The sequence below is a fragment of the Myotis daubentonii genome, chromosome 18 (genome assembly GCF_963259705.1).
Source record: "Myotis daubentonii chromosome 18, mMyoDau2.1, whole genome shotgun sequence".
Lineage (NCBI taxonomy): Eukaryota > Metazoa > Chordata > Mammalia > Chiroptera > Vespertilionidae > Myotis > Myotis daubentonii.
This window is the reverse complement of record NC_081857.1, coordinates 29,226,494-29,243,761: the sequence shown is the minus strand read 5'-3', so window position 1 is coordinate 29,243,761 and position 17,268 is coordinate 29,226,494. Positions and strand designations below refer to the sequence as shown.

The 17,268-nt window shown below is 55.2% G+C and overlaps 3 protein-coding genes across 4 annotated transcripts; all 3 read left to right on the top strand.

Moving 5' to 3' along the window:
• The first annotated feature begins 129 nt into the window (after positions 1 to 129).
• Positions 130 to 3,600, top strand: CKS1B (CDC28 protein kinase regulatory subunit 1B). The gene is made up of 3 exons (XM_059673866.1): positions 130 to 286; positions 2,351 to 2,478; positions 3,081 to 3,600. The coding sequence occupies exons 1-3, from the start codon at positions 228 to 230 to the stop codon at positions 3,128 to 3,130; spliced, it is 237 nt and encodes a 78-aa protein (XP_059529849.1). The 5' UTR covers positions 130 to 227; the 3' UTR covers positions 3,131 to 3,600.
• Positions 3,601 to 5,688: 2,088 nt separating this feature from the next.
• On the top strand, positions 5,689 to 12,165 carry FLAD1 (flavin adenine dinucleotide synthetase 1). 2 transcript variants are annotated; one of them, XM_059675216.1, is made up of 8 exons: positions 5,689 to 5,778; positions 6,230 to 6,454; positions 8,504 to 9,248; positions 10,089 to 10,236; positions 10,669 to 10,767; positions 10,850 to 11,039; positions 11,776 to 11,849; positions 11,949 to 12,165. In XM_059675216.1, the coding sequence occupies exons 2-8, from the start codon at positions 6,374 to 6,376 to the stop codon at positions 12,082 to 12,084; spliced, it is 1,473 nt and encodes a 490-aa protein (XP_059531199.1). In that variant the 5' UTR covers positions 5,689 to 5,778; positions 6,230 to 6,373; the 3' UTR covers positions 12,085 to 12,165. The 2 variants fall into 2 exon arrangements, 1 of the variants encoding a protein (XP_059531199.1); XR_009449918.1 differs by lacking the exons at positions 5,689 to 5,778; positions 11,949 to 12,165 and having other exon boundaries at positions 5,816 to 6,454; positions 10,850 to 11,110.
• A 132-nt stretch (positions 12,166 to 12,297) lies between these two features.
• On the top strand, positions 12,298 to 13,266 carry LENEP (lens epithelial protein). Its single transcript, XM_059675217.1, has 2 exons — positions 12,298 to 12,824; positions 12,913 to 13,266. Exon 1 carries the CDS (start codon positions 12,612 to 12,614, stop codon positions 12,795 to 12,797), a length of 186 nt encoding a protein of 61 aa, XP_059531200.1. The 5' UTR covers positions 12,298 to 12,611; the 3' UTR covers positions 12,798 to 12,824; positions 12,913 to 13,266.
• The last annotated feature ends 4,002 nt before the right edge of the window (positions 13,267 to 17,268 follow it).

Here is a 17,268-nt window from a genome sequence, read left to right as displayed (position 1 = left end):
TCGTCCTTGAGAAACGTAACAAGTGCGCTCCAATAAGGACTCGACGAGAAGCAAATGTAAGCCAATAGGAGGCATGGAGATGGAGTTGTCCCGCCTTACGTCGAAGGGGCCAATAGGAAGTGCAGGCGGCGTGTTTGAAAGTGAGGCCAAAGTGGGTGGGAGCGCGTGCTGCTGGGAGTTGTTTGGAGGTTGGCGGCGCGGGTCTGACGATCTCAGGCAGAGCGATCATGTCGCACAAACAAATTTACTATTCGGACAAATACGACGATGAGGAGTTCGAGTACCGGTTAGTGCCGGCGTGGGGGCCGTAACGAGGGGGTGAGCTTTGACAAGTGAGGGCACGAGGAGTTAGTAACTAGGACTGAAGAGACAGAATGGGCGCGTGCGCAGCAGGTTAACGGGACGGGGTGGGGGTGGTTGAGAGCGTAAAGCGCATGCGCGAAGGGTAGCGACGCGTGTAAAAGTAACAGCACGGAATTCCGTGTTAGCCTTCGGGGGGTGGGGGGCGGGGGGCGGGGTAGGTGGGCGTGGTGAGTGTTAGCCTGCAGACCACCTTCGCCCCTTGGGGTTCCTGGATCATTCTCAATCGCATTGAGCACGTTGAACTTGCCTCCCTAAGACTGCTTGTATCACGGCACCACCATAAAACACGGAACCCACTGGGAAACGGGGGCAAAGGCGGAGCTCGAATTTCCCTCGCGTCTTCAATGCCAGGGGAGTTACCGAGCGAGTGTCCCTCATTAGTTCATGAAAAAGGGGCGTGCTTGTCCGGCTTGGATTAGGAGGGGGGCCTTCGGGGACCTGGGATGTAATAAAACTGGCCAGGAACATTGAGAAAAGGCTTAACATGGACCCAGTCGATACCCTTCAAATATTTGAAGGGGATTCGTCTAGGAAACAATCGTGGAGTGTTTATAGATTCTACTAAAGTACAAGGGTGAGCATGGTGTCTGCTTCCAGCAAACCTAAAATAATCTGTGGGAATACAGACTTCAGGAAGAAGGTGGTGATTGGTGTGATATAGATACGTAGGGATTGTGATGGGAGCACATACGACTTGCCACGGACGGTGAGGAAAGGAACCCCTACAGAGTCTGCACTGGATAAACCCTAAATTCACCGTTCTAGGGTAGGAAATCGGGAGGGTTTCTACAAATGTTGGCATTCCACTAATTGTATTGAGTGTGATACTTAAAACACCTTCCTGGTGTGTACCTTGTCTTCTCAATTGAAGACCGTAAAATGGAAACTTGCTTGTGTTTCTTCTCCAGTCTCGCACGGGGCTCTGGACCCTCTGGCTGGAGAGTTCCGCCCGTGCTGACAAATAAATACTTAATCATCTTGATGCCAGGCCCGTGGGGATTTAAATGCATGAATCAGCTTGATGCCAGGCCCATGGAAAAAGGCCCAGGCCATGCTGGAGCCGGTTAACTTCCTTCTCCTCAGCTGTTTTCTTCTACACCTGAACTGAGCTAACTGGAACTGTGTGCTGGTGACACATGGCAGGGCCAGGGAGGAGAGGTCGCCAGGCTCACCCTTGCAGGTGTAAGGCTTGGCAGTGGTATTTAGGGTTAAGAAAAGCTTGGGTGTTTTGGTGGGGGTGTTTTGGTGGGGGGTTTTGTTTTTTGTCTAAACAGTTATTGAAGCTAGTCTTTGTGCCAGGGGCTTGTTAGGCTGTTAGCTATTTTCAGACATTTAGACTAGAACAGATTCTGTAGGGAAAAAGTCTGTTACTAGTACACTTTCATTTAGCATGATAAAGTCTCTCTGGGTTAGCCCAATTCAAGTTCGAGGAGTAATTTCTTGGCCATGAAAAGAGACGTATCCTTGGTTAGGAAAGCATGAAGTTTCCCAAAGGAAGTCTCATGGCACAACCCTTCAGAGTCAGGAAAATGAAATGAAGAATAGACTTTAAAGACTTCGGCATTGACATTATTTCATCCTTTGTGCTGGCACTCCATCTTAGGCCTTTCTTCACAAAAATCACTTCTCTTCCGTACCAATCCTGTTCAAAACCGCCTTAATTATTAATACCCTGTGTACTGTGGGGCCCCCATTGTATTATTTTAGAATCATCAACTAGAAGACTAAGCTCCAGGAAGGCAGAGGCAGCGTATCAACAGCGCCTGAAATTTAGGTGCCCATTCACTTGAGTTATTAATTAGTACTTTTACATATACTTAAGTTGGCCTTTATTTCTAGCTCCCTGTATCCCACAATAAGGTTAACTCCCTGCCATCAGAAACTGGTTTCTCTTTTCTTTTGTCTCTTGGCTTTGTATGCAGGCACTTGCCTAACAGACTGGACCCAGTACTGACCAATTTCCTACCTTCCCATGTTTCTGTTACAGGCATGTCATGTTGCCCAAGGACATAGCCAAGCTGGTCCCTAAAACCCATTTGATGTCTGAATCTGAATGGAGGAATCTTGGTGTTCAGCAGAGTCAGGGATGGGTGCACTATATGATTCATGAACCAGGTCAGTGCAATGGCTGAAAGAACCATGTAGGGCTGTTTCACTGAGGAAATGATGGTCACATAACCCAGCGAAATAAGGGGAAGGTGGGGGTGGTTCGCCGGTTTCTTACCCCACCCGTCATCTAGAAAAATTGGACCAAAAATAGAGTGAAATATATGGGAAGTTCAGAGACCAGCCGTTACTGAAAAAACCGTTAGTGTCTAATTCACTCAGAGGGTACTCTCTTTTTAAGGCCACATAATACTCTGGGAGAGATTATGGTCCCTACTTCATTGTCCATCAGAAAGAATTCTTGGATGTGTTCCAAATAAGCCAAGGAAAGTATATTTCCTGATAAGACACCAGACACCAAGCTGTCAAGCAAAACTAATAAAAGACACCCTGGCGCTCCACAAACAGCAAAAAAACCTGATATTAACAAATCTAAACTTGGCAGACAGGCCAGGCTTATGGGTCTGCTTCCAAAGCCGCATGCTTAAATAAATCTTAATTTAGTTATCAAGGTCCGAGTGGGAGAAAGCTGGGAAATGGGAGTGGGGTACCCTATAGATTGTGCGTAGAATGGTGTTCGTTTGTCTCTTAGATTTCACTCACTCTTTCAGAACCTCACATCTTGCTGTTCCGGAGGCCGCTGCCCAAGAAGCCAAAGTAATGAAGCTGGCGAGCCACTTTTCAGCCCCTAGCTTTACTCAGCTGTCCTCACTTGCTAACAGCTTTCTGATAACATGTTGCCTTCTTGTTTCTCACTTTGCTATTTAAAGGATGTTTAAAATACACTGTTTGAAATGTGCTGGTGACTGCTTTGCTTCTTAAGCAGAGCAGAGCCAACAGCAGCACTGCCGGCCGAGGAGTGCTCTGTGGACTGCAGCCTCAGCTGTGTGACCCCTGAAGCCATGATGAGTTCTATGTCCAGCAGAACACACGTGGCAGATGGAGGAAGCATCTGAGAATGAGACCACGGCTGTAACAGGGATTGTGTGAATTTGCTGTTTTGTTTTGTTTTCCTGCCAGGTGTATGTATGGGGATTTGTGTTTCAATGTATTGGAAACTTTCCATTTTATTCAAGAACTCTATTTCATGTTAAAAGCCTTGATTAAAGAGGAATTTTTTTTATAATCTAATTCTCTGCTTGTAAAGGTTTTTCCCCCTCTCAGGGTGAGCATCACATTCAGTATATGGTTCTAATTATACACCCTTCACTTAGATAATGAAACTCAGCTTTGCTGATAATGAGGTTTATTTCAACAGTCAGGTAACTGGTCTTTAATCTTAAAAGCTGACATGCTGTCAAACATGGCTGAAATATATTTTGATCTAACTACTGGCCAAAGGTAGAGGTTATATAGGGATAACATCATCTCATCAAAACAAGTGAACTGTTTCCCACAGTCAGGGATGCTGCCTTTAATATAGTCCCAGTATTTGAAGGGCACGCGAGGGTAAGGGCGGAGGCCATCAGCCAGGGGCGGGTAGTGTGCTCCGCTCCTGCCTGGCCTAAGGCTCTGGCACACCTATGGCCTCTTCACTGCACATTGGTTGGGAGTTTTCAGTAGTTCTCACTTTGGCTGAGCATTGGGATCCTCGGAGTAGCTTTAAAAGTACTGATTTGTAAGTCATTCCTAAAGGTGTTGACTGAATTGGCCGGGAGTGTGGCCTGGATGTGGGGATCTCAAGCAGTCCTATGCAGGTAGATACAGCACTAACTTTTGAGAAAACAGGAAACTAGCTGTTTAAGAAAACACTAAATCACAGCTTACCCTCTACTTTTAAAAATAACAGTAGTGCTAAGTAAGGGAGATTAATCTACCACCTTTCCCTGTCTTCCATCCGTTTGTTCCAAGAGCAGTACAAGTGTAGTTCCTGGACCGGAAGCATCAACATCATCTAGAAACTCATTAGAAATGTATAGTCTTGGGCTCCACCCTAGACTAACTGAATCAGAGACAACGTGGTTGGACCCAGCAACATTTTAGCAAGCTTTCCAGGTGATTCTGGTGCATGCTTAGCTTGAGAAGCCACTGATAAAGGATTGGACCAGAGCTGATGTTTGAATGGGTGTGTGTGTTTTGTTTTGTTTTGGGGGGGGGGTTACCTCCAAAATACTACCTTTATTAATCATCAAGATATAAAGCACGTGGCTTATGTCATTAGGCAAGTAGGGCTTTATTTTTTTAGAGCTTGAGAAAGAATGGCTAGAAGCTTGGTTCTACCGTTCACTTTATTTTGTGTGGCATCCCTTTACCTTTCTGAGCCTGTTGCCCATCTGTAACACAGACATCATATCTATCTTAAAGGGTTTTTAGGAGTCATATGAGGCCGACCAGGCGTGGTTCAGCAGTCTTCCAAATGATGAATGGATTCTAAACCTTTACTACAAAAAAAAAAAAACAAAGTCCACAGACCAGTAGCATCATCATGACTGAGAACTTGTTAAATACAGATCTCAGGCCCCACCCAAGATCCCCAGATGAATAATAAGAACATTAAGGTTTGATGGGCACTTTTAAACCACAGGCAATTGAATGAGAGTAAGGAGAGTAGTACAAAGTGGGCACGTGGCACTCCCTAGTCGCTGCCATCACTTGGCACTTGCAAAGCAGTAACAGGTGATGGATGCTTAAACTAAGCACATGCGGAGCAAGGTGGGGCAAAGCTCTGTCCTGTCAATGAGGCTTAAATAATTAGCTTTACTGTTCATATCAGAGACAAATGAAAGTCTACACACTCAAAGCTCACCTCCAAGATCTCCCTACCTCACAGGCAATGCTGACTATTGGTGTCCCTCCATCTGCTATAATAAATCCCTTCAGACACCAGTAGCAACTCGTGACCCCTTGGCCAATAACAGGGTTATGGCTAATGAAAACAGCCGTGCACGCGAGAATCTGAATACAAAACAAAGGTTAAAGTCAAGCCTCCCTTTATTTCTAACAGCAGAAAGCACCCCAAAATCCTTAGAGCGTCTCCCACCACCGCTCCTTTCGCGCCCCAGCCCTCCTGCCAGGCCCCTCCTCCTCGGCCGCACCACCAACCCCTGAGCCCGGCCTCCACATTTCCGGGCAAAGGGCGACCACGTGGTTGTCGCTAATGACAACCCGGCACTGCTCCCGCCCGCTGGCTAAAGCTCGCGAGTGACAGTCGACTTCACCAATGAACACGTGAAGGTAGTCTGAGCGACAGCCCAAATGACCAATGAATATGCGGTAAGTGCGGCTCTGAGGTGGGACTGTGAGTACGGAAGCTGTCCTGGGACAAGAGGAAAGGAGAGAGGGAAAGACCTGGTGAAGGGGCTGGAGCAGGTGAGAACCTGAGAGAACTCAGTTGTCAGGAGAGTGGTGGGAAGAGGTGGGATTCGGGCTAGAAAGGGTGCGGAAGCCTGCAGAAGAAGGCGGCTGAGTTCTGGTGTGGGTGGAGGAAGGGAACGTATTTAAAGGGCCCAAGTCCCAGGAGCAGGTAGACATTTAAAGGGACAGGTGCCCCAAAGAGAAGAGACATTTAAAGGTGTAGTTGCCCAAGATAGAGCAGACCCGAGGAGCGGAGCTCAGCGGACACTAGACCTTTTAAAGTGGTAGCTGGAGCAGGACATTTTAAGACTAGAGCCAAGCTTAGAAAACACTTAAAAGAGGCATGGGCTGGATTTTGAGAACATGTTTACTAAAGAGGCAGGGATAAAGGCGTCAGTTGTCAAGGGCCTGGTGAGGAAGACCATGCCCTCCTGCTCTCCCCCATTTTCCTTTCTGGCTCCTCCAGGTTGCCTCGACCCCGGACCCCCTGTTCCCAGGCTATGGCCCCCAGTGCCCTTTAGATCTGGCGGGACTCCCGTTCTTGCGCCCCCTATTTGGGGGTCTGGGTGGCTACCGGAGGGCCTTGCAGAGGGGCAGAGAAGGCAGGACCATGGCATCTAGGGCCTCTGCCCCTCCCCCAGGGCGCAGCGTGACGGCGGGCATCATCATTGTTGGAGATGAGATCCTCAAGGTGTGTCTGGGACAGAAGAGGGGGGAGGGCGGGGCGTTCTCCTGTCCTTAAGAGTCTGCTCCACATTGTGTTGAAGGAGGGTGAACCAGGGTGGGGGTCCCCTTGCTGCCCTAGGATTCTGGAGTGAGTCCAGAGTGGTGGAGGAAAAGTGACCCTCATTCTGTTAATTCCGTTGAAAAGCTTACAGCAAAGTTTCTACAGTTTGCCAGGCAGTATGGTATGGGGATGAGGGGCTTTACAGAAATGACAGGGAGTCAGCATGCGAAGGAGGTATAGGTGCATGTATTCCTTAAAAGTTAAATCTGACCTAATTGAGGAATGATCCAAGGCACGCAGCAGCGTGGGTGGGATAGAAGGAAAGTACCAGAAGAGAGAGATCCCTTCTGAATAATCAGGGAAGTCATGGTAGGCATCAGGTTTGTAATAGTAATAGAGATCCCTATTTTTTTAATGCTTACTAGGACCTGGCGGTGAGCTTATTACATCATATATGTGACTTTACTAATCCTCACAACAACCCCATGACATTGGTACTTTTATATATATGTGTGTGTGTATATATATATATTATTGATATCAGAGAGGAAGGGAGAGAGAGATAGAAGCATCAGTGATGAGAGAGAATCACCGACTGGCTGCCTCCTGCAAGCCCCCTATTGGGGATCAAGCCCACAACCTGGGCATGTGCCCTTGACCAGAATTGAACCTGGGACCTTTCAGTTCACAGGCCGATGCTCTATCCACTGAGATAAACCGGCTACAGCTAAGTCTTTTATATATTTTTGTTGTTGTTGTTGATATCAGAGAGGAAGCGAGAGAGAGATAGAAACATCAATGAGAGAGAATCACCGACCAACTGCCTCCTGCATACCCCCTATGGGGACCGAGCCCGCAACCCGGGCATGTGCCCTTGACCAGAATCAAACCCAGGACCCCTGAGTCCACACGCCAATGCTCTGTCCACTAAGCCAAACCAGCCAGGGCTATAAGTCTTAATTAATATATTATGAGACTAAGGCTCAGAGAGGTTGAGAAACTTGCCCAAAGTAACACAGCTAGGAAGTGCTAGATGGACTTGATTCTCACTCCAGAGCAACCACTTAACCACTAACCTCTGTAGAACAATAGTGGAGATGAGGCTGGGCAAGAAGATTGTATACATACCATAGACAGCCTCAAATATTCTGCAAAAGAATTTGAACTTTATTCTGTATATGGTTGGAAACAACAAATGGCTTTTGAGTCCAAGAGTGATGCAATCACAGTAACACATTAGGAAGGGTATTCAGGAGGCACCAGGCAGAGCACTGCGGCTGGAGCTGGGAGCCTGGCCAGGAGGCTGTTGCAACTATTCAGGTGAAAGGTGCCAAAGAGCTGCTTGGTGGCAGTTGGGACAGAGAGAAGAGAGCAGATGGGGACGTATTTCAGAAGTGGAGCTGACAGCATAAAGGGCCTGAGTGGCTGTGGACAGTGTCTGGGGATGCCATTAACAGCCAGGGCTAGGGTGACGATGCCCAATCAGCATTTGACGCCAGGGGACTGAGACTGTCCGGGGTGGTGAGGAAGTACAGAAGTTGTCACATGGGATTGATCACTGAATTCATCAACCTAGATGAGGTCAAATCAAGGTCGCAGTGCAGAGAAGGAGGCCCGAGGTATATCACATCATCCCTGACTCCATTCACATGGATCAGGGGTCCTCAAACTACGGCAAATGCAAATATTGTATTTGTTCCCGTTTTGTTTTTTTACTTCAAAATATGATATGTGCAGTGTGCATAGGAATTTGTTCATAGGTGTTTTTTTAAACTATAGTCCGGCCCTCCAACGGTCTGAGCGACAGTGAACTGGCCCCCCGTTTAAAAAGTTTGAGGACCCCTGACATGGATCGTCTCGCTCTGGTGCCCAGTCCAGAATTCTTGGCAGCCTGAGGTGGCATCCCCCAGAGAGCGGAGGGCCCCACCATCACGCAGATGCGCTTTCATCCCTGCCCCCTTTGCCCCTCCTCCCCCAGCACTGACGCTTATCTCCCCGTCTCCAATCTCCCAGGGACACACTCAGGACACCAACACCTACTTCCTGTGCCGGACGCTGCGCTCCCTGGGGGTCCAGGTGTGCCGAGTCTCTGTGGTTCCTGATGAGGTAGCCACCATCGCCGCCGAGATCACCTCTTTCTCCAGCCGCTTCACTCACGTCCTCACGGCGGGGGGCATCGGTCCCACTCACGACGATGTGACCTTTGAGGCGGTGGCACAGGCCTTTGGGGATGAGCTCACGCCACACCCCGAGCTGCAGGCCGCCATCCAGGCCCTAGGCAAGCAGGGCTGGGAGAAGCTGTCACTGGTGCCCTCCTCTGCCCGCCTGCATTACGGCACAGACCCTCACACCGGCCGCCCCTTCAAATTCCCACTGGTCTCGGTCCGCAACGTCTACCTCTTCCCCGGCATCCCAGAGCTGCTGCGGCGGGTGCTGGAGGGGCTCAAGGGACTGTTTCAAAACACAGCTGTTCAGTTCCACCTGCGGGAGCTGTATGTGGCCGCTGACGAGGCCTCCATCGCCCCCATCCTGGCTGAGGCCCAGACCCACTTTGGACAGAGGCTTGGCCTGGGTTCCTACCCTGACTGGGGCAGCAACTACTATCAGGTGAAGGTGACACTGGACGCACAGGAAGAAGGGCCGCTGGAGGAATGCCTGGCCTACCTGACCGCACGTCTTCCTCGGGGGTCGCTGGTCCCCTACGTACCCAACGCCATGGAGCAGGCCAGTGAGGCTGTATACAAACTCGCCAAGTCAGGTAGGGGCCTCCGGGGGGGCGGGGGGAGAGCAGAGGTACCAACCCACAGGTGCCACCCTAGGTCTAGGAGAAGGTAGAAGATGACAATTGATTCATTCATTCTCCCGATAATTTTTTTTTAACATATTTTATTGATTCTTTACAGAGAGGAAGGGAGAGGGATAGAGAGTTAGAAACATCGATCAGCTGCCTCCTGCACACCCCCCACTCTGGGGATGTGCCCGCAACCCAGGTACATGCCCTTGACCGGAATCGAACCTGGGACCTTCCAGTCCGCAGGCCGACGCTCTATCCACTGAGCCAAACCAGTCAGGGCTCTCCCGATAAATACTGAGTACCCACTTTCACCAGCACTGTGCTGGGTGTTGGGGAGATAGCTCAATAGGACAGACGTACACCCACTCCATGGACAAGTAGTGTAATCGGAAAGGTAAACTTCACACAGATAATGATGCCTGAGACGTCCGTGTGAGTGAGGGGGGCGGCACAGCCAGGAGCTCGGCCTTGCTCTGGGGTCAGAGGCCTCTCTGGGCGGGTGATGGAGAAGCTGCATGATGAGGAGCCTCTGGCCAGACCAGGAGTGGGGCCCACAGTGGGAGAGGCACAGAGGAAGCAGCAGGAGGTTTAGGAGAAGGGAAAGAAAGCAGGGCCCTGGAGTGGGAGACACTGAGAGGGGCAGCGGCTGAAGGGCGGCGGGCGGGGAGCAGACTGCCGGCTCGTAGGCAGCACGAAGGAATCTGGACTTTATCCTAGAAAATATTGAAGGGTTTTAAGCAACAGCATCATGGCTGCATGTGTCACATGGGATTGGTGACGGCCTCTTCCCTCCCTGCCCGGCAGGGTCCTCTCTAGGGAAAAAGGTGGCAAGTGCCCTGCAGACCATTGAGACCGCCCTGGCGCGGTACAGGCTCACCCAGCTCTGCGTGGGCTTCAACGGGGGCAAGGACTGCACTGCCCTCCTGCACCTCGTCCATGCGGCTGTGCAGAGGTGAGCCTCCGCTGGAGACCAGGCCCCGGGACACCAAGACCCCTGATCTGCCCCGTTTTCTGGTTCCCCGTCCCAGGAAGCAGAAGGGAAAAGTGGCGCCTGGGTGGCGTTTGGGTGGGAGTCAGTCATAGGGACCTCTCAGTTCCATTCCCCCACCCTGTGTATGGAGCATCTGACACATGCCTGGCCCTGGATGCGGAAGATCCTGGTGCTGTTGAGGTGAGATCCGCCCACCTGAAACAGGGATGTGTGCTCCAGGTTTGAGAGGTGAGAGATCAGAGTGGGCTTCCTGGAGGAAGTAGGTTGCGATGGATGGGAAAGACAAGGAAAGGGTGTGCATCCCAGGAGCCAAGGAGAACAGTGCAAGCTCCCTGGAGAGCATTCCCCGGCCCGTGCCGGCCAGCCTGTGGTTTTCTCCCCGTCCCCCCCTAGGAAATGCCCTGGCACTCAAGAACCCCTCCAGATCCTATACATCCGCAGCATCTCCCCTTTCCCTGAGCTGGAGCAGTTTCTGCAGGACACCATCAAGAGGTACTAGGGGCCTGAAGGTTTGGGCTCGAAGAGGGGTTTGGAGAAGCCCATTTGTGACCCCCCAGCCCTCTTCCTTCCTCAGGTACAATCTGCGGGTGCTGGAGGCTGAGGGCGAGATGAAGCAGGCCCTGCGCCAGCTGCGGGCACAGCACCCCCAGCTGGAGGCGGCCCTGATGGGCACCCGCCGTACGGACCCCTCCTCCTGCAGCCTCTGTCCCTTCAGCCCCACCGACCCAGGCTGGCCCTCATTCATGCGCATCAACCCGCTGCTGGTAATGCAGAGGGAGGCCTGACTGCCCTCGGTCCGTGCCCCCTGTCAGTCATTGCACCCTGGCTTCCTGAGGTAGGGACATTGGAGCCTGGGGCTTGGAGGAAGGGGCCCCATCATCCAAGGAAGGCTGTGCTAGTGGTTCATTCTGCCTTTGGACCACTATTTACCAAGCACTCATTGCGTGGCAGGCATTGTGCTTTTGGCTACGGACGGAACCATGACTTAGACCTGTGCTGTCCACTATGGTAACCGTTAGCCATTTACTTACACTCAAAGCATAAAGTACAAATGACTGAACTGCACAGCTTAAAAGGATGGATTTCAGTGGCGTGTGAATTATATCTCAGTTTCAAAAATTAAACACAATTCAAAAGTAGTTCTTCAGCTGCACCAGCCACAGCGGAAGTGCCCACCACTCTAGCACAGCAAAAGAACGTTTCATCGTCCCAGAAAGTTCTGCTGGACAGCTGGCTGACACAGACAGAGCCCTTCCTGTCCCCCGGAGCTGACCTGCCAGGGGAGGGGGGGTCGGGAGTGGAGAGGGACAGGATGAAGGCCTCTCTTTCTCATTGCTTGGCCTACACAGAGCCAGGTGTACCAGCCAATCAGATAGCAGGCCCCCCCCCCCCCCGAGGCCAAGGGAGCAGACGAACCCTGAGTGGGCCCCTTCCCAGGCAGCAGAGGGTGGAGTGGGAGAGGGCAGTGTTGGTGACTCTTCTCCGACTCTGACCTCCCAGGACTGGACCTACAGAGACATCTGGGACTTCCTGCGTCAGCTGTTTGTCCCCTACTGTATCCTGTATGACCGAGGGTAAGGGTGTGGGCAGAGAACGGGTGTGGGTCAACATGTAGGTGCTGAGATAGGGAGAGCCACCTCACCACACGTCCGCCCTCTGTCTCCCGCCTCCAGCTACACTTCACTGGGGAGCCGGGAGAACACGGTGCAGAACCCAGCCCTGAAGTACCTGGGCCCAGGAGGACAGCCCACCTACCGGCCAGCCTACCTACTTGAGAATGAAGACGAAGAACGGAACTCGCGCCTGTGACCGCCACCCCTGCCCCCTCCAGAAGAGAAAGAAGGAGGCCACCCCTGGGTGTCACCTCAATAAACAGTGCCTCTCCTCTCACGTGCCTGTGTCTTCCTGCTCCCAGGGGGATGGGGAAGGCAGAGTGGGCCAGGCCCCTGAGGGGCTGGGAAGGAGCTCTCCTGGGTGATCCTGACTGAATGCCAACCACCAGGGGGCAGAAGCAGGGAGTTGTGCCAACCACTGGGGGTACCAGCAACCAGGCAGGGCACCCAAGGTTTCTAGGCTCAGGCTGGAGGGCGGGAAGCTGAGCTGGCCTGGCTGTGGAGGATGAAAGATGGAGTGGCCAGATCCTCCTCCTCCTAACCCCACCCCTCCTTCATGGGGGCTGACTCAGCCCATTCTCAGGCCCAGAACCTTCCCTGTGACAGACCCTGGGGCCTTTGTCCCTGTAGTCATGAGCCTGGGGGGTGGGGGGGCGGGGTGAACAGTGTTGATAAAAGGTACCAGGGGCAGCTCCCACACCCTTCCTCAGAGCTGCTGCCCACATGCAGGCCCGCACACAGCCCTTAGCCCAGGCCCTACCTTTCTCCCGCAGAGGGGCCCTGCCAGACGCTGGGCTCCGGGCGCCTGTTGTAAAGACGGGCCCCAGGTGGGAGGGCCTGCAGCGCACCCTGAGGGAGGTCCTCTACGTCCTCCTCTGCTGCTGGTGTGTCAAGGAGCTCCTGGATTAATGGCAGCAGGAGACTGGCCTCGTGCAGGTGAGCAAGGAAGGCAGGACAAGCAGACAGGAGGCATGGCTGCTGCCGCTGTGGCAGAGACTGTCTCCCAGCTTTCTATTCTCTTTAGTGCCCAGCTCTACCCCCACCAAGACTCCCGGGGCCGGCTGCATTGACCAAGGATGGGCCACAAACAAGGAGTGAAGTGTGGATCTCACTTTGGGTCGGTGCCGTCTGTCTCAGACCGGCCTCATCTCTGGGCCTCCATTTCCAGCCCCCACCTCTGGTGGAGCCCTGGTGCGCGGGACCTTGGCCTGCTGGCTAGGACCCTAACAAGCCTGCGGCAGGACCTGGCACTTCTCCAAGCCTGGCACAGCGAGCCCACCAGCCCAGATGGTTGATCTTGCCGTATCCTCTTAGTGCCAGGAAGGGGCTGCCCCCTAATATCTCTGTTTGAGAATCCCTGCGCTATAGATATAATAAACAGGCCTTGTGGCTAAAAGTTCTCCATGTCAGAAAAAGTCCGCACTGCAAGGGACTTGGGGGGGGGGGGGGGGTGTGAGCAGTGAAGGAAGGAGGTTGTTCTAGATCAGCGGTTCTCAACCTGTGGGTCGAGACCCCTTTGGGGGTCGAACAACCCTTTCACAGGGGTCGCCTAAGACCATCGGAAAACACAAATATAATTACATATTGTTTTTGTGATTAATCACTATGCTTTAATTATGTTCAATTTGTAACAAAATACATCCTGCATATCAGATATTTACATGACGATTCATAACAGTAGCAAAATTACAGTTATGAAGTAGCAACGAAAATAATTTTATGGTTGGGGGTCACCACAACGTGAGGAACTGTATTAAAGGGTCGCGGCATGAGGAAGGTTGAGAACCACTGGTCTAGAGGGTTGGCGGGGGAGGGGTAAAGGGAAGCAAAGTGCCAAAATAGGGCGGGATGGGTAAGATCTCACCTGCCCCTCTGCGCCCTGGGACCCTCTCAGGCCACAGGACACCCGCCTGAGGAGGAGGAGCGGCATGACACCAGAATTCCCAGCGGATTTCCTAGGATACAAGGCCCTCGATGGTGTAGGAAAGACCGGTGGACGAGAGAGGTCATAGCGGAGTGTTCTGGGGAGCCACACGCCATAAACTGGATTATTATAGTGATGATCTTCGGAGGGTCCCACATTTTCCCAGTAAGGCCGTTGGAATGGGGTGTGTGGTGGTCGTTTCACCAGCTCCAGAGCGCAGACCCCCCAAGGGCCAAGGCTCTTATTTGCATCCCTATTTGCATCTCGTTTGCATATGAGTTATTTCCCCTTCAAAAGGCAGAAGTCGCCGCCCCTTTCTCAGTTACTCCCAGCTGAGGCTTTGCGTCCCCCAGGCTGTCCGGGCGCACCCACACCCATTCTCCCGGCCATTCTCCGCACGCTCTGACCTCCAGCCCTCAGCACCCTTCCATATTTCGCCTGCACCTCCACCATTCCCAGCTCCCAGGCAGCGCCCCAAACTCTTAGCTGGGTTCCAGGACTTGGGGACCTGCGCCGCCTGGCGGCTGGCTGGAGGGAGGCTGAGAGCAGAGGGGTTCTCTGATTCGCCTTCCCTGGGACGTGGAGTTTTGGAAAATGTTCCCCCGAACTTCCTGAAGCTAAATTTATCTCCCCGGCCCCGGGGGGCGCAGAGATCCCCGCGACGATTAGCTTGGCGAGGCAGCCGGCGCCCGCCCGGAGGGAGGCGCGGAATCGGCGCCGAGTTATAAATAGCGCCGCCCGCAGGTGTGGGGGGAGTCGGCGGGAGGGGGGCAACCCTCGCAGCCACGGCCCCTTCAGGTGGGTTGGGCGGTCGCGGTGGGGCGCCGGGGGGCGGCGAGCTGGGGGTGCTGCGGTCTGAGCGCCCCCAGCGGTTTCCTGGGCGGCGGGTTTTTCGAGGGAAGCGGAGGCAGCGGGGGGAAGGGGGGCAGCAGGGAAGAGGTGGGCGCCTGGCGCAGATCGACGCTCCACTTCCAGCTCGGCCCCCCACATCCACATTCCAGAACAGGCCCCCAGACCCACTCACTCAGGACCCCCCCCCCCCAAGGCAGAACCTCCCTCCTCCAGGCTCTAGTCTAAGGCCTCGCGTTCCTCGGCGGATGCCCTTTGGAGCACGTGGCCCAGCAGCCGTCGCTCGGCTCCGCAGCCGCTCGCAGCGCAGGTAGCAGTCTCCCTGGGAGGGTGCACCTCCCGCCGGGCCCCCCTTCTCTGTGGTCAAGCACTTCATTCTCCGGGTATTCACCCACCTCCTGCTGCTTCCCCCCAAATGAATACCTAGTTGGCCGCCTGGAGATTTAAGTTAGAACGGGCGTCGCTGGGACGCCCCCTATCCCCAGGAGGCCCAACACCTGCCCTCGGGTTCCCAGTTCCAGTCAGGGCTGGGGGCGGGGCGGGGGTGGCGGAGGCCCCAGGGGCCCGGCCCGCGGTCGGGGGAGGGAGCGGGGCCCGGCCCCGGCCGCGTTTCCCGGCCGCAGCCGTCTCGGTGGTTCGGGGCGTTGAGGGCCCGAAGTTGGGGAGTAGGCGGGAATTTCAAGTCGGGATTCCCCCCCGACTTCTGGGCGAGGAAGGGAGATGCGTGGACCAGACGAAGCGAAACGTGGGAGGGTCACCGAGGGACTCTCGGGAGGTCCCGGGAGGGTCGAGAATCCAGCGGGGAATGGCAGGTCGGCCCAGAAAGATCCAATTGGATCCAGCACGACCTGGGGCACACCCCGCGGAGAGGAGGACGGGGCGAGCCCGAGGCGCCGGGCGCCGTCCGCTTATCTGTACCTACGGGCTGGTGCCAAGCGAGGCGCCCGCCCTTCCACTGCCCGCGGAGGCCTGGTTCTGCCCTCCCGGTGACACGCTCCCGCCCTCCGTTCCCTCGGCCGTGCCCCTTCCTCCCCGAAGCAGCCCCCTCTGCACTGCACGGGCGCATCTGGCACTGGGGCATCTGGCACGGCCGCCTCGGCCCTGGTACAGCCGCTCCGCAGACCAGCGCGACCCCGACGGCTGCAGGAGGGAGGGGGAAAGCCTGGCCTGGACCCCGCCGGGCCGGGCCCTCGACAACCGGAATCTGACCGGCGGGGCCCAGAAGAAAACCCGGAGTAGTGACCAGCCTCGGGACCCAAGGGGGACAGGGACGAGAGGAAAACCCGGAGCGGATTCCCCTAGCGGTTGCGCCCCATGCCTGCCGCTGCCCCCCTCCTTCCTAGAGCCCCCCTAATTCTCCAGTGAGATAATGTCTGGGGTGGGGGGCTGTTTGGTTTGGCCTGGGCCCGCAGGGGCGCCTCACACTTTCCGCCCCTGGCTGGGACACGGCAGCAGCTCCGAGGCTGAGTCACGGCCGAAAGAGGAGGGAGGGGCCGGCACGCTGTCCCTCCCCTGCGCGGGGATCTCGGGTCAGCCCGGGTGAGGGCCAGGGCCACACTGGCACCGCCCATTGTGGTCCAACAGGTTGAGCTGGTGCCCGGCGGAGCCACCTGCTGGAAAGGGAGGGAGGCCCCCTGCGGAGGGGGTTGGGGAGGAGAAAGCGAGTCCCACCCAGTTCGTCCAGGCCGGCCGCGGGGAGCCGAACCGGGCCCGCGGTGTCCGAATGGGATTCCGTTTGATATTAGCGGGGGGGAGGGGCTCTTTGGGGTACACAGCACCGCAGGCCCAGTTGGAAGTGTCCCTCACCGGCTACCTTCCTCCATCGGGGGGCCCCGAGTGTCGCATCCTGGCCCCCTCCAAACCCACACGTCCTAAAATGCCCGGGCAGCCCCCTCCCCACCTGCTTCTCCGCGAATCCCAATCTAGAGGTCCCTCCTGCTCGGAGCCTCAGTTTCTCCATTTCGGGAAGCCGCGGACTGGAGGCCCGGAGCTGGAGCGAGAGCGGGCCTCTCCCCCTCCCCCCCCACTCCTACCCCCACCCCCCCATCTTCGCGATCCCGGCTCCTCCCCTCTGACAATGCCAAGGCCGCAGTGGCAGCGGCTGGAGCGCAAAGGATGCTTGCCCAGGGCGCCGATCCCTCCCCGCGGGGCGCCGTCACGCGTGGGGAGGGACGCAGGGTGCTCGCAGCCTCTACTCCCCCGCTCCCTTTGGGGGAGGAGGGATGGGGCGTAGGAGCTGGAGCCCAGGGCCTGGTGGCTTCCCCTCCCCCCGCTTCCCGGGGCCCTGACCTGATTACAGCCCCTCCCGGGACCCCGCTCCATCCCCTGAGTCCCCGCCTCGCCCCAACCTGGCCTCTCTGTAAGCTCTTGTACCCTTCCCTTCCGAGGTGCCGACCCTACAGAAAACCCCTCTTGGAGGAATGGGAGCCCTGGAAGGGGGTGCTCGTTTCTCCGGCCGCTGCGGACACCCCCGCCCCCCGGCCCCTGCCCCTCCTCCTCCAGCTTTCAGGCCAGCCCCTCGGCTCCGCCCCGGTCCTGGCCGAACGCAGGGCGGGACCCAGTGGGGATGGGCGGGTGTTCGGGCCAATGGGCCGACGGGGCGGTGGA